The 15,960-nt window shown below is 34.9% G+C and overlaps 1 protein-coding gene across 7 annotated transcripts in view; it reads left to right on the top strand.

Annotated features, from left to right (window-relative positions):
* LOC135124145 (AF4/FMR2 family member lilli) overlaps positions 1-15,960 on the top strand; it is a 158,540-nt gene that overhangs the window by 114,181 nt on the left and 28,399 nt on the right. For 6 of the 7 annotated variants that reach the window (XM_064049033.1, XM_064049027.1, XM_064049019.1 and 3 more), the window contains exon 2: positions 3,923-4,025. In XM_064049033.1, coding sequence (XP_063905103.1) covers positions 3,923-4,025 — 103 coding nt within the window. Of the gene's footprint in view, positions 1-3,712; positions 3,819-3,922; positions 4,026-15,960 lie in introns of those variants that run through there. The other variant, XM_064049059.1, reaches the window with a different exon arrangement.

Raw genomic sequence — 15,960 nt, 5'->3', positions numbered from 1 at the left:
TATGCCATCCGCAGCTAACGCTCCCAGTTCATGCGTTATCTCGGCGATGCTGTATCTGTTATGATTTGTTGTCGAAAACATTGGCGTTCGTTATCAGTTGTGTAAGATGTGTCACGCGAGCGGGGCCTGCGAGCAGCGACGGCACGTCACCGAGAAAATTAGGGGAAAAGTTTGGTGAAAAATATCACTCGGAAAGAGTGTAAAAGACGCGGGGGCAAGCAGAACCCTTGACGGACCCCAGAGAAATTCGATTTTTTTAAAATGGGTAACTATTAATTTTTACTATTTTCACGAACTAAAAAATTGTTTCGCTTCGCAAGTTAAAAAAAAATGCTTGAAGAATTGCTGGTATTTTAAAAATCTCTCAAATGAAAACGTTTATTTAGCATTTTGAGGTTGAAACACTGGTGCTTGCTTAGATAGACTGATTTTGGCAAATTATATATTCTCTAAGAAAATAAAGAGTGGACTTAGTATTTGCTCAGATATGACGGACTTTGGCAGATGACATACACCCTAAGAAAATAAAGGGCGGGTGGGCGGGGCTAGTACATACTTGTCAACGTGAAACTACTTTTGGCAAACGAACACTCTAAGAAAAAAGAGGGGTGACTTATCAATTCACATGTGTTTACTACACTTGTACTCCTCAAGTTAGTTTAATTTTTAACATTTATTTAACATTTTCGGGTAGAAACACTTGATAATATAATGAAAGTTCCTTAACAATAAATACAGAAAATGATGCAGGACCATACTCTCATAGTTATTTGTAGAGAGCGGATTTATAAGCACAAAAAAGTTAAGAATAAGCGCTTAAATAAGCACAACATTTTCAATAAAAAAGTTTTATTTTAAGCAAAAAAGCATTAGAAACATAATCATATTACAAATCTTAGAACTTTGGATAAAATATTATTACAATAATCCTAGACTTTATATTTTACACACGTATTTCAGTTTTCTTTAAAACAATTTATGATTGTAATATGTTCCAAGTTGTCCACTGTAAAATTTTTTCGCCGATCATTTAAAATGTGTTTAAAATTGGAGAATGTGCGTTCAACATCCACCCTCGTTTTTGGCGCAAATTTGAATTTTGCAACTAATGTTGAATCTAACTCCAAATTTTCCACCTCCTGGCCTTGTAAAACACGAGCAACGTCGGAAAGAACACCGAAACCTGCATTTTTATTTAACACTTCGTCAAGTTTTTGAGATACTCTAGTACCAATATCACTCCTTACTGCGTTTGCTTGTTGTTTAAATTCTTTCACTAAGTTTATGGCATCTACCAACAACATGTTGGGTTTTTCTAACTTTTCTATTATCTCACATACGAATTGATAATTGCTTCTTAGAAAAGCTAGATCTTGTCGCAAATCTTTGTTTTCCAAAATATTTATGCAATCTTTAATCGATTGAGAAGAATCTTCGCTAAACTCCGTAACTACTTCCTCAAATTCTTTGATATATTTGTCATAATAAAATGTGGCCTGTAACCATGTTCCCCACCTCGTTATAATCGGCTCTGGGGGCAGTGGTATGGTTGGAAATTTTTCCTTAAAATGTTGCACTCTTAGTGGGGTTTTAACAAAAATCTTTTTACCATTTGCCACTAATTTATTAACAGTAGGAAACTGCAAAGGTATTCCTTCAGCCACTCTATTTAAACCGTGGGCAATGCAAGTAGAGTGAATTAAATTGGGGTACAATATTTTTAGATTATTCCCTGCTTTCAACATATAACGAGCTGCATCTGAGATCATCAATAAAATTTTATTGGCAAAAATAGTGACGTAAGACTGTCATTTACAAATCTGGAAATCGTATTGTTTTATCTAAAATTTTCAAACTTACTACATACCCTCGACTAGGGAAATTTTCATTTAAGAGTCCAACAATTAAACTTGCCACGTATCTTCCAAAACTATCGGTTGTTTCATCGACAGCGAACCATAAATAATTATCTCCAATGCGATGTTTAATTTCGTTGTAAACTTGCTGAAACACTGGGCCTACATAATTTTTTCGGAGAGTACTTTCAACCGGAATATGTCGATTGCAGTGTTTTTCAAGGAATTCTTGAAGAGGGCCTTTCTCCAATTTTTTAAAGGTATATTGGACTGGATCATTTTACATAAATCGAAATTAAACTGAAACTGCTCATCTTTTGTGGAAGTAAATGCGACAGATTCATGTATGGTCTGCTGTTTAATTTTAAAAGCTTCAAACATTTTCTTCCTTTCTACATGAAGAGTCGTTCTGACATGTTGCGTCACGTTATATATTTTATCACTTTGAATCTAAAACAACGTACATATACAGGATTAACAAAGGAAAATAGATAAAAAAAAAATTAGTGGGCTTACGGTTTTCACACAAGCTCTGCAGAATATTTTGTTGTTTTCTAATTTTAATTCTGGAAAATCCCTTATCCACTCATCCGGCATCGATTTTACTTTCGGCATTCTTTTAAAATATTAGTAATATTACCAAAAAGAACTCAACATGTAACAAGGGAGAACCACGTATAACACTGTACTACGACAGATGCGATAGACTGATGGTTGTGAAATAAACGGTTCATTTACTTAAAAAGTTTCCATTAGAAAAATTTTAAGGTAGGTAGTTGGGTACAATAATCCTTTTTTCTAGAAAATCTTCAACGGTCTTGCCGCAAAATGCGGAAAAAGAACATCTGGTTAAAAGCTTTAATTCATTATCAACGGAAGTAAGGATTTAAAGTCATAAAATCTATGGAGTATTTTTCCAATCCTATAATAAAATTTTATTACCCAAACGACCGGAACCTATTCACAGAAAGGGTCTTGAGTAAGTGTACTTCAATGGTCAAGTCCAGGTAAAATGCATACGCTACGATACGGCTAACTAACAAGTATTTGTCATCTCGACAAGGCCGGCATTTGAACAAAATATCCATTAAAACTCATATTCGTCGAAAAAAGCATTAAATAAGCATATAAGTTTTAATATGCATAAAATTGAAAAAAAAAGCAAATAAGCATAAAAAAATGTGTCAAATGACTCCAAATTGTATCATAGTTACAGACATAAAAAAGTTTTTAAGTGCTTACATTTTTCACAAAAAGCATTAAACCTAGAAATCCACTCTCTAGTTATTTGTGTATCAAGGCCACAAAGAAGAACTCTTGGCGATCTGAATCAGATGAGGCTGAAAAAGTTCTCTTTGCCCGAGTACAAAGAAATTGGTTATCTAAGTCGTTTTGAGGTTAGAAAATCTCTTTTCATTGTTGCAATGACAGGGTCCACAGAAAAAAAAAACGTAGAGAAAGATATGGTCTTTTTGAAGTATAAATCAGATTAAATTTTCATGTATAGAGTGTTTTATAAACATATTTTAGTTGTTATTCTATTTTTCTTCCCTTTCTTGTTTAATAGACTTTAATAAGCTTCAATTGTCACAACTTTTAAATAAATTTTAATATTTTTTTTATGGATAAAGACATGGTGATATTATTATTATTATTATTATGTATATTGGCTTATCTACATAAATGGTTCTGAACAATGTATCATTCGTATGACTTTTCGGTTGGCGCCATATGACGGTGCGCCGCCGCGCAGTACTCGGTCGTACCGCGCCTCCGCCGCTGCCTCGTTCGCTCCTCCTTCCTCCCGCTAACGAGAATGTGACGTCGGCCGCTCGCGTCATGCCTCCGTCTCTGACACACCGAGTTTTTGGCAGTCCGCTCGAAACCGTAACCCTGCCGTTCGCTAGATAGAGGCCGACCGAGCGCCGCGGCCCTCCGCCGGCATGTAGCTAAACGTAGGAGGTACGCCCTCCGTGCCGCGCTCGTTGGCAGGCATTTGTTTGTTGTGTGTGCCGGTGCTCTTGTGTTTTATTGCACTTGTTGAGTGTTGTTTGTTTTCATTGCAGCGTGGAGAGAGACCGCCTGCGAGAGCGGGAGAGGCAGGCCAGGGCACAGATGACTTCGCAAGTGGACGACCAGGGGACCTTTCTCTTTGGAGCGCCCTTCCGGGTAAGTGCCGCTTTGGGCTCGGGTGCCGCAGGTTAAAATTAGTGCGGTCGTGACGCAGGCTTAGGAGAAGTCGGCTGAGTCACGCTGAATTTCCAGGACGGTGACGGTCGCCGGGGTTCCGGGGAGCTTGCGGACCGCGGGAGGGTTCCGACGGGGAAGTGCCGCTGGGTGGCGGCAGAGGGCGCGTGCCGCTGTAAACAACTTATTACCTTACAATTTAGTTGGAAGTTTGATGACCGGCGGGAGATGTGACCGGTGTATGTTTAATTGTCAGTATATTTTAAAATATGGGCAGGTTAATGCATGGAAATCGCGGAGTCGCCGTATGTATGAATAGTTTGTTGGAGATTTGTATATTTGAAGAGGAAAACACGTTGGGGATGATGTGTGATCGATTCGTTTCGATGACAAGGTCAGGGCCGTATTTGGATCGTGGGATTCAGGCCTTACCAATGACTGCCTGGGCATAAATATCGCTTTGTCAGGTCATGGGGGGTCAGGTCAGATTTCTTTGGTGGTCATTTTAATTATAATTTATCAATTAAGGTAACTGATTCATTGGTACATGCCAAGATTTTGCCAACTTACATCCTCTAGGTATATAAAGGGCGAGCTGGCGGAGCCAGTATTTGCTAAGATAAGACGGATTTTGGCAGAAGACATACACTCGAAGAAAACAAAGGGTGGGTGGGCGGGGCTAGCACTTGTTAAGATACGACTGATTTTGGCAAATGATATTCTCTAAAAAAAATAAAGGGTGTCAGGGCTTAGCAAGTGTTAACCCCGCCCATCCCCCTTTATTTTTACAGTACATATCATTTGCCAAAATCAGTCTCAACTTGGCAAGTGCTAGCCCCGCCCACCCACCCTTTATTTTCTCAAAGGATATGTCATTTGCCAAATTCAGTCTATCTTAGCATTTTTTCAAAATAATTTACCTTCATAGGGATATGTCGAGAATTATTATATTAAAAACTAAGTACCCTTGTTGATTGGTAAATGTTTTTGTGACACTAAATAAATTAAAAAAGAACATTCAGAATGGGAGAGCAGCGAAGTACATTTAGGTGTTAGTCAGCCGTAGAGACTCCAGCAACCTGAACGTGCTCTCTGCGCTCGCAATTTATATGTTGATTTTTTTTTAAAGATAAGTGTGGAGATTTGTTATTACAACAAACCTAAACGGCTGCGCTGAGATTCTGTATTAAGTATTTATATGAGACTAAACTGCAAAAAGAAGTACTTGCTAAGATATACTAATTTTGGCAGATGACATAGACTCTAGTACCTGTCAAGATGATACTAATTTTGATAACTGAACATGAGGAAACAAGGGGAGTCCCCCAATTCACATGTGCTTACTGCACTTGTACTCCTCAAGTTGATTTTTTCGCAATAATTTAGAATTATTATAATAAAACAAACTAAGTAGCGATACCGACGATTCATTCTTTTAGAAAAAAACATCAAGAATGTCAGCGCAGCGAGGACGTTTAAGTGTTATTAAAAATTACTCGTTAATGCCCCCGAGCAGCGGAATTATTAATGAGAGAATTTTTTATTATTTAAATAATGAATCCTGAAAATTTCAATTTAAACGTGCTTTTTTAAAGTCTAGAAATTTATTCCAAACAACTTCACTGAGACTCTTTCCTGCAGACGTGAAAAAAGAAGTTTAAAATGCGAGCGCAGCGAGCACGTTCAGGTGTAAATTAAAAAATTATTAATTGGTATCCCTGAGAAGCTAAATTATTAAGAACGCTTTTGTTGTTTTTTAAAAATGTGAGTTGAAAGATTGTTTGTGAACACTAATGTGTGCGGACTGAAACATCTTAAACGTGCTCGCTACGCTCGCATTTTAGGGGTTGATTTTTTCAGAGTAATTTACCTTGATAGGGATATGTCGAGAATTGTTATTATTATAATAAAAACCAAGTAACCTTGTTCATTGGTAAATATGTTTGTCACACTAAATTAATTAAAAGATGAACATTCAGAATGGGAGAGCAGCTAGCACATTTAGATGTTATTAATAATTATTATTATTGGTCGGTGTCCCTGGGAATTTAAATTACCATTAATGAGAGCGTTTTTCATTGTCTGAAAATGGTGAATCTTGAAATTTGTATGAAGATTAAAGTCGGAGACCCCAGCGACCTGAACGTACTCTCTGCGCTCGCATTTCACATGTTGATTTTTTTTAAATGATAAGTCTAGAGATTTGTTATTACAACAAACCTATAGCGCTTCCCTGAGATTCTTTTTTAATCATTTGTATGAGACTAAACTGCAAAAAAGTACCTGGCAAGATAGAATAATTTGACAAATGATATATTTTCTAAGAAAATAAAGGGTGGGTGGGCGGGGCTACTTCTTGCTAAGATAAAACTGATTTTGGCATATGACATCCTCGAAGAAAATAAAGGTCTGGTGGGCGGTGCTAGCACTTGCTAAGATAGACTGATTTTAGCAAATGATATATCCTAGTTAGTGTTAGTCCCACCTGTCCACCCTTTATTTTCTTAGAGGATATATCATTTGCCAAAATAAGTCTATCTTAGCAAGTACTAGCCCCACCCACCCACCTCTTAACTTCTTAGAATGTATGTCATCTGCCAAAATCAGTATTATCTTAGCAAGTGTTAGGCCCACCCACCCGCCCTTTATTTTCTTAGAATGTATGTAATCTGCCAAAATCAGTCATCTGAGCAAGTGCTAGCCTCGCCCACCCGCCCTTTATTGTTTTAGAGTGTATGTCATCTGCCAAAATCAGTATTATCTTAGCCAGTGCTAGCCCCGCCCACCCGCCCTTTATTTTCTTAAAGGACATGTCATTTGCCAAAATCAGTCTATCTTAACAAATGCTAGGATCGCCCACCCTCCCTTTATTTTCTTAGAAGAGGTTATTTAGGAAAATAAAGGGCGGGTGGATGGGGCTAGTACCTGTCAAGATGAGACTAATTTTGACAAATTAACACTCTAAGAAAAAAAAAAGCGACAATGCCAATTCACATTTCCTTAGCGCACTTGTACTCCTCAAGTTGATTTTTTCACAATAATTTAACGTCTATAGAATTATTATAATAAAACGAACTAAGTAGTCACACCGAATATTCATTATTGTGGAAAAAAACGTTAAGAATGCGAGCGCAGCGAGCACGTTTCCGTGTTATAAACAATTACTTTTAATGTCCCCGAGAAGCTGAATTTATTATCATGTAAAAAAGATGAATCCTGAAAATGTTTGTGATCATCTGCTGAAATTGGGAAGACTAGCAATTTAAATGTACTTTTGGAAATTCTAAAAATTTATTCCAAACAACTTCGCTGAGATTCTTTCCTGTAGACTTCTATGAGTATAAAGCTGAAAGAAGAACAGATTATGTAGTAAAAAAATTGGTCTACAGAATTTCCTTCGGCACAAGAAATCCCGTTTCTTTCAAAAAGTGTAAAAAAGTTTTTGTGATATTTGTTTTCTGATAACTTCTATAAAGTAAAAACCAGTAAATAACACTCCTTTCAATTATTCTATTTTAAAAATTTTAATTTTATTACTTTATTTTTAAATCTTAATTTTTCAGTTTTGCGTTTTTTTTTTTTTTTTTGTTTGTTTGTTTATTCAGTGTTACAATATGCAACTCGAGATTTCATCAATTTTTTTTTTCTTAATTTTTTCAATTTTTCGCTTTTTCAGTGTCCTGATTTTATAATTTTTCCTTTTTCATTGCGAAATTTTTCAGTTTTTGGATTTTTCAAGGTTTCGATTTGCTGTTTTTCGGTTTTCAACTTTTCGATTTTTGAACTTTTAAGTTTCTTAATTTTTCGTTTCTTCAATTTTTAATTTACAATTTTTCAAATTTTCTTTGTAAATACACAATAATAATTATAATTTTTTGTTTAAAACAGGTGGGCGAGGCAGTACCTGCTAAGATAAGACTGATCTTAGCAAATGAAATACTCTCTAAAAAAATTAAGGTACTTCCTAGGATAACATTGATTTTGGCAAATGATATATCCTCCAAAAAATAGAGGGAGGGTGGGCGGGGCTTGTAGTTGTTAAGATAAGACTGATTTTAGCAGATAATATATCCTCAAAAAAAAAATAGAGGGTGGGTGGGCGGGGCTAATACTTGCTAAGATAAGGTTGATTTTGGCGAATAAAATAACTTCTAACAAAAAAAGTAGCGCTCCTCACCCTTTTCATTTTAGTGACTACTACTAATATCTTAACAAATACTAGCCCCGCCCACCCTCTCTTTATTTTTCTAGAAGGTATTTTAACTGCCAAAATCAGACTTATCTTAGCAAGGACTAGTCCCGCCCAACCAACCTTTTTCATTGTCTGAAAGTGGTGAATCTTGAATCTGCTCTCTATGCTCGCATTTCACAATTTGATTTTTTTTTAATAATAAATCTAGAGATTTGTTATTATAATAAACCTAAACAGCTTCCCTGAGATTCTTTCTTAATCATTTGTATGAGACTAAACTGCAAAAAAAGTACTTGCCAAGATAGACTAAATTTGGCAAATGATATATCTTCTAAGAAAATAAAGGGCGGGTGGGCGAAGCTACTACTTGCTAAGATTAAACTGATTTTGGCAAATGACATCCTCTAAGAAAATAAATGTCGGGTAGGCTGTGTTAGCACCTGCTAAGGTAGACTGATTTTAACAAATGATATGTCCTAGTTAGTGTTAGCCCCACCTGTCCACCCTTTGTTTTCTTAGAGGATATATCATTTTCCAAAATAAGTCTATCTTAGCAAGTACATACTAGCCCCACCCACCCGCCCTTAATTTTCTTAGAATGTATGTCATCTGCCAAATTCAGTATTATCTTACCAGATGCCAGCCCCACCCACCCGCCCTTTATTTTCTTAGAGTGTATGTCATCTGCCAAAATCAGTATTGTCTTGGCAAGTACTAGCCCCACCCACCCACCCCTTAACTTCTTAGAATGTATGTCATCTGCCAAAATCAGTATTATCTTAGCAAGTGTTAGGCCCACCCACCCGCCCTTTATTTTCTTAGAATGTATGTCATCTGCCAAAATCAGTCATCTGAGCAAGTGCTAGCCCCGCCCACCCGCCCTTTATTTTCTTAAAGGATATGCCATTTGCCAAAATCAGTCTATCTTAACAAATGCTAGGCCCGCCCACCCTCCCTTTATTTTCTTAGAAGATGTCATTTAGGAAAATAAAAGGCGGGTGGGTGGGGCTAGTACCTGTCAAGATGAGACCAATTTTGACAAATGAACAATCTAAGAGAAAAAAGTTGACTATACCAATTCACATGTGCTTCCTGCTCTTGTACTCCTCAAGTTGCTTTTTTTTCAATAATTTAGCGTCTATAGAATTATTATAATAAAACAAACTAAGTAGCCACACCGCCTATTCATTATTCTAGAAAAAAACACTAAGAATGCGAGCGCAGCGACGTCTGTGAGTATAAAGCCGAAAAAAGAAGCTTAAAATGCGAGCGCAGCGAGCACGTTCAGGTGTAAATTAAAAAATTATTAATTGGCGTCCTTGAGAAGCTAAATTATTAAGAACGATTTTGTTTTTTTAAAAATGTGAGTTTAAAGATTGTGATTACTAATGTCTGTGGGACTGAAACATCTTGAACGTGCTCGCTGCACTCGCATTTTAGTGGTTGATTTTTTCAGAGTAATTTACCTTCATAGGGGGATGTCGGGAAGCATTATATTAAAAACTAAGTAGCCTTGTTCATTGGAAAATCTGTTTGTGACACTAAATTAATTAAAAAAAGAACATTCAGAATAGGAGAGCAGCGAGCACATTTAGGTGTTATTAATAATTATTGGTGGGTGTCCCTGGGAAGTTAAATTAGTATTAATGACAGCGTTTTTTAGTGTCTGAAAAGGTGAATCTTGAAATTTTTATGAAAACTAAAGTCGGAGAAACCCTAGCGGCTGAACGTGCTCTCTGCGCTCGCATTCCTGAGGTTGATTTTTTGCGAGCGCAGCGAGCGTGTGCAGGTTATTTTATAAATAAATCTCTGCTGTCCATTTTTCTCTATCACAAAAGGTTAGTCAATCAATAAATACATTATTTGCAGATGATTTAAAAAGTAAAGTATCCCAAATATGCTTAAATCTAATAAAAACACACAGTAAACCTATAGAATGCGAGCGCAGCGAGCATGTTCAGGTTTTATTGAAAATATTGGTCAAAAGTCACAAAATTTCCAGGAAAACGTAAGTGCATGGAAAAGTTGGTTTTAAATGTTGACCAAATCAATACTAAATTCAATATAATTTAATTATCACATCGTGTGACGATTTTTTTGCAATATCTCGTTGCTAAAGGAACACGATGACGCGATTGTTAGTGTTTCAAAGCGGTCACGTTAAAAACGCGATTGAGTAAAGATTTATATTAATCTTATGGAAATTAGCCACTCGGCTAAACGTCTCGTGTACTAAACTTTCCTTTCGTGGATAAAATCCGTCTTTATTCACTTGTGCGATGCTTAACTGATTTACCGAAGTTTTGTGACGAAGTGTTCATGAATTTTATGACCGAGGTGCGCTAATGGATTTCTTCGTAGAAAACGAAAGTGCAAGGGAAGATTAAATCGTCTCGGAATAAATCAATTTCGGCCAAAATCTGAAACACTGAAAGTATTGACGATTTGATTGACGCTTCATTGTTCTTCCACTTATCAGCTTTGAGCATCACGTTGCCATAATGATGTCAAGGTAGCTAGTTTTATGGTCATTTACAGCTGTTATCGATGACTATCGGGGTTTACATTTCTTGTATTTGTTCGAAATTGTGGCCAGAAATCGTCATTGTCAAATTTCAAAGTCCATTGACGTTGACGATGTTCCGATTTACGTAGTTGTCGTTTTTCCTTTGACAAACAGATAGCTTCAGAGATTATATACCAAATATTTCGAGTTGATTAAATCGCATACAAGGTGTTTACTAGATCGTTCATTTTATTGTCAGATACGTTAATAGTCACTTCCGTTTAATACACTCATAAATATTCCATATCAATAAGTAAACTAAAAGCGTGCGAAGTAATTTAAAAAACCACCCAATAAATTCACACTTCCTGTCAAATTTAAACTACTTAGCGACTCAAATTGGGAGCAGACTCATAACAACTACAACTACAGCTGGTTTATTTTGATAGCTACCTTTCAAACCCCCGACTTCACCGAAAATCACAACCACGCCTTAAATGTCATCTTATCAAAACAAACAAACTCTAGCTCATTGTTTAGCTTCGGCACGACACTTCAAAAATGGTCTAATTTCCGCATTGTATACCACGCGCCGCCGCCGCCCATATTTATTGTTCCACGCCGAATTTACGACCAATTAAAACCACCATTAACACCTCTGTGTTGCATTTTTGATGACCGCCCCCCACTCGTCGCCTAAATTTCCGGAATTATATAATAAAGCCCAATTATAACGCTGACCCAGATGTCACCCCTACGCATACGGACGACACTGCGTCTCTTCCCTCAAGGACGCATCTTCAGATCCGGTTGCCACCGATTGGTTTTCCCTTATGGAAAATCACCGGATCGGCTCGTGAGTCGGAGAGTGTTTTGTTTAGGAGAGAGTGGAGCGTCATCTGGATTATGACGTGCCATCGGACTGGCTTAAGTAGGTTATCTGTGTCGAGTGGCTTGTGATCGGGCGATATGACAGATTATGGATGCATCGGAATGGTGTGCGTGTGACGTCACACCACGCTACGTCACACTCAATAGCGAGCGCGCTTGACGTCGTAAAATAATAATAATAATAATGATAACGGTGATAAATCGTATTGGGGTATTTTTAGCCGTCACATTGGCCAGCATGCGTTAACCGTCACCCGATCCCTAATTAGCCCTTCGATTCCCGCAACGTGACACAATTGTAAAAACCGCCCCTCCGAGTCGCCCATTCATCCCAGAAAGAGCCCCGCCGCAATAAATCGTGATAAATCGAAGGATTACTCGAATAGAAATTGAATTTGGGGCATAAAGGAACACCACAAATAATGTAAATTAATTGCATGAAAGAACGACCCTCTTTCCCTCTCCTTCGCCCGATTTTTCGCGTAATAATTTCATTCACGCGTCGGCTAATGACTTTCGCAATTAAAACGGAGTTCCGAAAAAGAAGTTCTTCGCTCGAAATTTCGAGCGTAAACATGTTTGCTCGCGACGAATCTTTATCAAAGTGGCTAAATTTAGCGCGAAGGCGGCCGTGCCAAGCGGGAACGGGTGACAGGCGTAAAAATGGCGTGACCACACACCGTGGACGAACGGCAGCCGAGGCTTCTCCAAATGTTGCGCTGGCGTACGAAGACGGCTACGACGGGGTACCGCGTCTTAATTGTTTCCAAAACGGCGGCGAAATATTTTAATCATCGCGCGAATTCCTCGGCTCGTTTCTTTGCCAAGTTTCTTAATGAAACGCCTCTGGCGTCTCTTCCTCGGTTAATTTTATGCCGTATCCTCAATTTGTCATGAGAGTCTTAATTTAAACGTAAACATTTTGCGTGTGAGCTCGGGGGTGGCGTGTTCGGCCGCGATAAATTCCGGCGTTTGGACCTTTTTTGTGTGGGGCGGCTGTCGATCGCGGATATTTACTTTACGGGGGAGTCGGTGTCCCAATTGAATTTGGGCGATGTGTTATTTCGGGAGGATTTTTGGTTGGGTTTCGGTGTTTGGAGTGGAGTTGAGGCGGTTTGGAGTGGCGAAGCAAGATTTCGAAGAGATTGTATAGAGAAAAAAATTGGTCGACGAAAATTTTTTATTATTTTTGTTTTCTGATAACTTCTATAAAGTAAAAACATGTAAATTAGTTCTCCAATTGATCTTTTTATTTGCTTCGTTAGTTTTTCGATTTGCAATGTTTCGAGTTTTTAAGTTTAAATTTTTTAGTTTTTCAATTTTTGAATTTTTTCATTTTTTCGATTTGCAATTTTTCGTTCGATTTTTAATTTAGTTTTTCTATGTTGATTACTTCATTTTTTCAATTTTTCGGTTTTCAATGTAAAATTTTTCAGTTTTTGGATTTTTCAAGGTTTCGATTCGAAGTTTTTCGGTTTTCAACTTTTAGAATTTTCAACTTTTAAATTTCTTAATTTTTTGTTTCTTCAATTTTTAATTTACAATTTTTTCGTTTTAAATACACATAATAATTATAATTTTTTGTTTGAAACGGGTGGGTGCCAAAAACAGTCTTATCTTAGCTAGTACTCGCCCCGCCCACCCGCCCTCTATTTTCTTGCAGGGTATTTCATTTGCCAAAATCAATTTTATTTTAGCTAGTAGTAGCTCCCTGTTTCAGTTTTACGATTTTAGAATTATTTCATTTTTCAATTATACTGGATTTTACAACTTTTAATTTCTCCGATTTTCTAATTTTCTATTTTTAATTTTTCGATTTTTCGATCTTCCAGTGTTACAGTTTTTCGACTTTCCAATTTTGACGATTCTATAATTTTTTGATTCCACAGGTTTTTTCTTTTCTCAACTTTTCGATTTATCAATTTTTTTCAATTTTCCAAAAAGGGGAAAATTGCAAAATTGTAAAATTGAAAAATGAAAAATGAAAAAACGAAAATGTATAAAATGAAAACTTGGAAAAATCTACAACTTGAAAAAAATTCAAATGTCGAAAGACTAAAATTGAGAAACTTAAAAATCCGAAAAAGTTTAAAATTGAAAAAACGAAATATACATTGTATTTTAAAATCGAATATTGAAAATAAAAAAATCGGAAAATGGTATAACTGGAAATCTAAAAAATGCAAAATTGTAAAATTTAACAATTGGAAGACCGAGAAAATTTTCGATTTACAATTTTTCCCTTCAGTTTTTTCTTTATTTTTACAATTTAAATGTTCCGTTTCTTCAATTTTTCGATTTACGGTTTTTCATTTTTAAATTTTTCTTTTTTTATGTTCTTAATTTCTTCAATTTTCGGTTTTTCAATGTCATCTGATTTTATAATTTTACTTTTCAGTCTGAAATTTTTAAGTTTTTGGATTTTTCAAAGTTTCGATTGGCAGTTTTTCGGATTTCAACTTTTCGATTTTTCAACAAAAAAAGATCTAAAAAAATTTTTTTCTCTTAGATTTTTCGGTTTCTGGATTTTTCAATTTTTCGATTTGCAATTTTTCGTTTCGGTTTTTTTCTTCATTTTTACAATTTTTTGTTTTTTCAATTTAAATTGTTTTTTCTTTCAATTATTCGATTTACAACTTTTCCTTGATTTTCTTCAATTTTACGATATACAAGTCGAGTTTTCACTTTTAAATTTTAAATTAATTTTTTATTTTCGTAATTTCTTCAATTTTTTGGTTTTTTAAAATTCGGATTTTATAACTTTTCTGTTTTCAGTGTGAAATTTTTCAGTTTTTGGATTTTTCAAGATTTCGATCTGCAATTTTTAAGTTTTCATATTTTCAATTTTTCAATTTTTGATTTATCATTTTTAAAATGTTTCACTTTTTCAATTTTACGATTTATCAATTTTTTTCGATTTTGCAGTTTTTCGTTTTCTTCAGTATTTTTTTATTTTTCGACTTGTAAAATCAAAAAAAGGGAAAAATTCCAACATCATAAAATTGAAAAATCAAAAATGGAAAAACGAAAATGTATAAAATGAAAACTTGGAAAAATCTAGTAGTTGAAAAATTCAAATATCGAAAGATTAAAATTGAGATAATTAGAAGTCCGAAAAAGTGTAAGCTTGATTTTTAAAATATGGACTTCGATTTTTCAGTGTTCTGACTTTATAATTTTACTTTTTCAAGTTGAAATTTTTCAGTTTTTGGTTTCGATTTGCAATTTTTCGGTTTTCATCTTTTCGATTTATTAATTTTTCATTTTTTCGGTGTTTGATTTTTCAAGTTTCTCGATTTTTCAATTTTTGTTTTACAATTTTTCTAGTTTTCATTTTAAATATGTACGTATAATTATTTTTCAATTATTGGATTTTAAAACTTTTCATTTGCTCGATTTTCCAATTTTCTATTTTTAATTTTCGGAAATTGTAAAATTGAAAAATCAAAAATGAAAAAACGAAAATGTATAAAATGAAAACTCTAGAACTTGAAAAATTGAAGAAACGAAAAATTCAAAAATCGAAAGACTAAAATTGAGAAAGTTAAAAACCCGAAAAAGTGTAAAATCGAAAAAACGAATGATATAATTAATTATTGTAAAATCGAAATATTGAAAATTAACGAAATGGAAAAATCGTCTAACTGAAAGTCTAAAAAATGCAAAATTCGAAAATTTAACAATTGGAAAACCGAGGAAATTTTCGATTTGTAATTTTTCACTTTGGTTTTTCTTTATTTTTACAATTTTTGATCTTTTCAATGTAAATATCTATTCCGTTTCTGCAATTTTACGATATACAACTCGAACTTTCATTTTGAAATTTTTCTTTTTTTATTTTCTTAATTTCTTCGATTTTTCGGTTTTTCAATGTTCTGATTTTATAATTTTTCTTTTTAGTGCGAAATTTTTCGGTTGCTCGATTTTTCAATTCTTCGTTTGTCCAATTTTTCGATTGCAATTTTTCGCTTTTCAACTTTTAGATTTTTAGTTTTTTCGGTCTCAGATTTTTCAGTTTCTCGATTTGTCAGTTTTTCGTTTCTTCAATTTCTGATTTACAATTTTTCTAGTTTTCATTTTAAATACGTAATAATAATTATCATTTTTAAAATATTCCACTTTTTGAAGTTTACAATTTTAGAATTTTTCTATTTTTCGATTATTGGATCTTTCCGTGATACAGTTTTTGACTTTACAATTTTGACGATTCTATAATTTTTGATTTTACAATATTTGGATTTTCAATTTTTCGCTTCAATTCGCTTTTTCTGCTCTCCAATTTTCCGATTTTGCAGTTTTCCGTTTTTCAGGATTTTGATTTTTCATCT

The sequence above is a fragment of the Zophobas morio genome, unplaced genomic scaffold, assembly GCF_036711695.1.
Source record: "Zophobas morio isolate AGI-343-1 ecotype UQ-CSIRO unplaced genomic scaffold, CSIRO_AGI_Zmor_V1 ptg000002l, whole genome shotgun sequence".
NCBI lineage: Eukaryota > Metazoa > Arthropoda > Insecta > Coleoptera > Tenebrionidae > Zophobas > Zophobas morio.
This window is presented reverse-complemented; position numbering and strand designations above follow the sequence as displayed.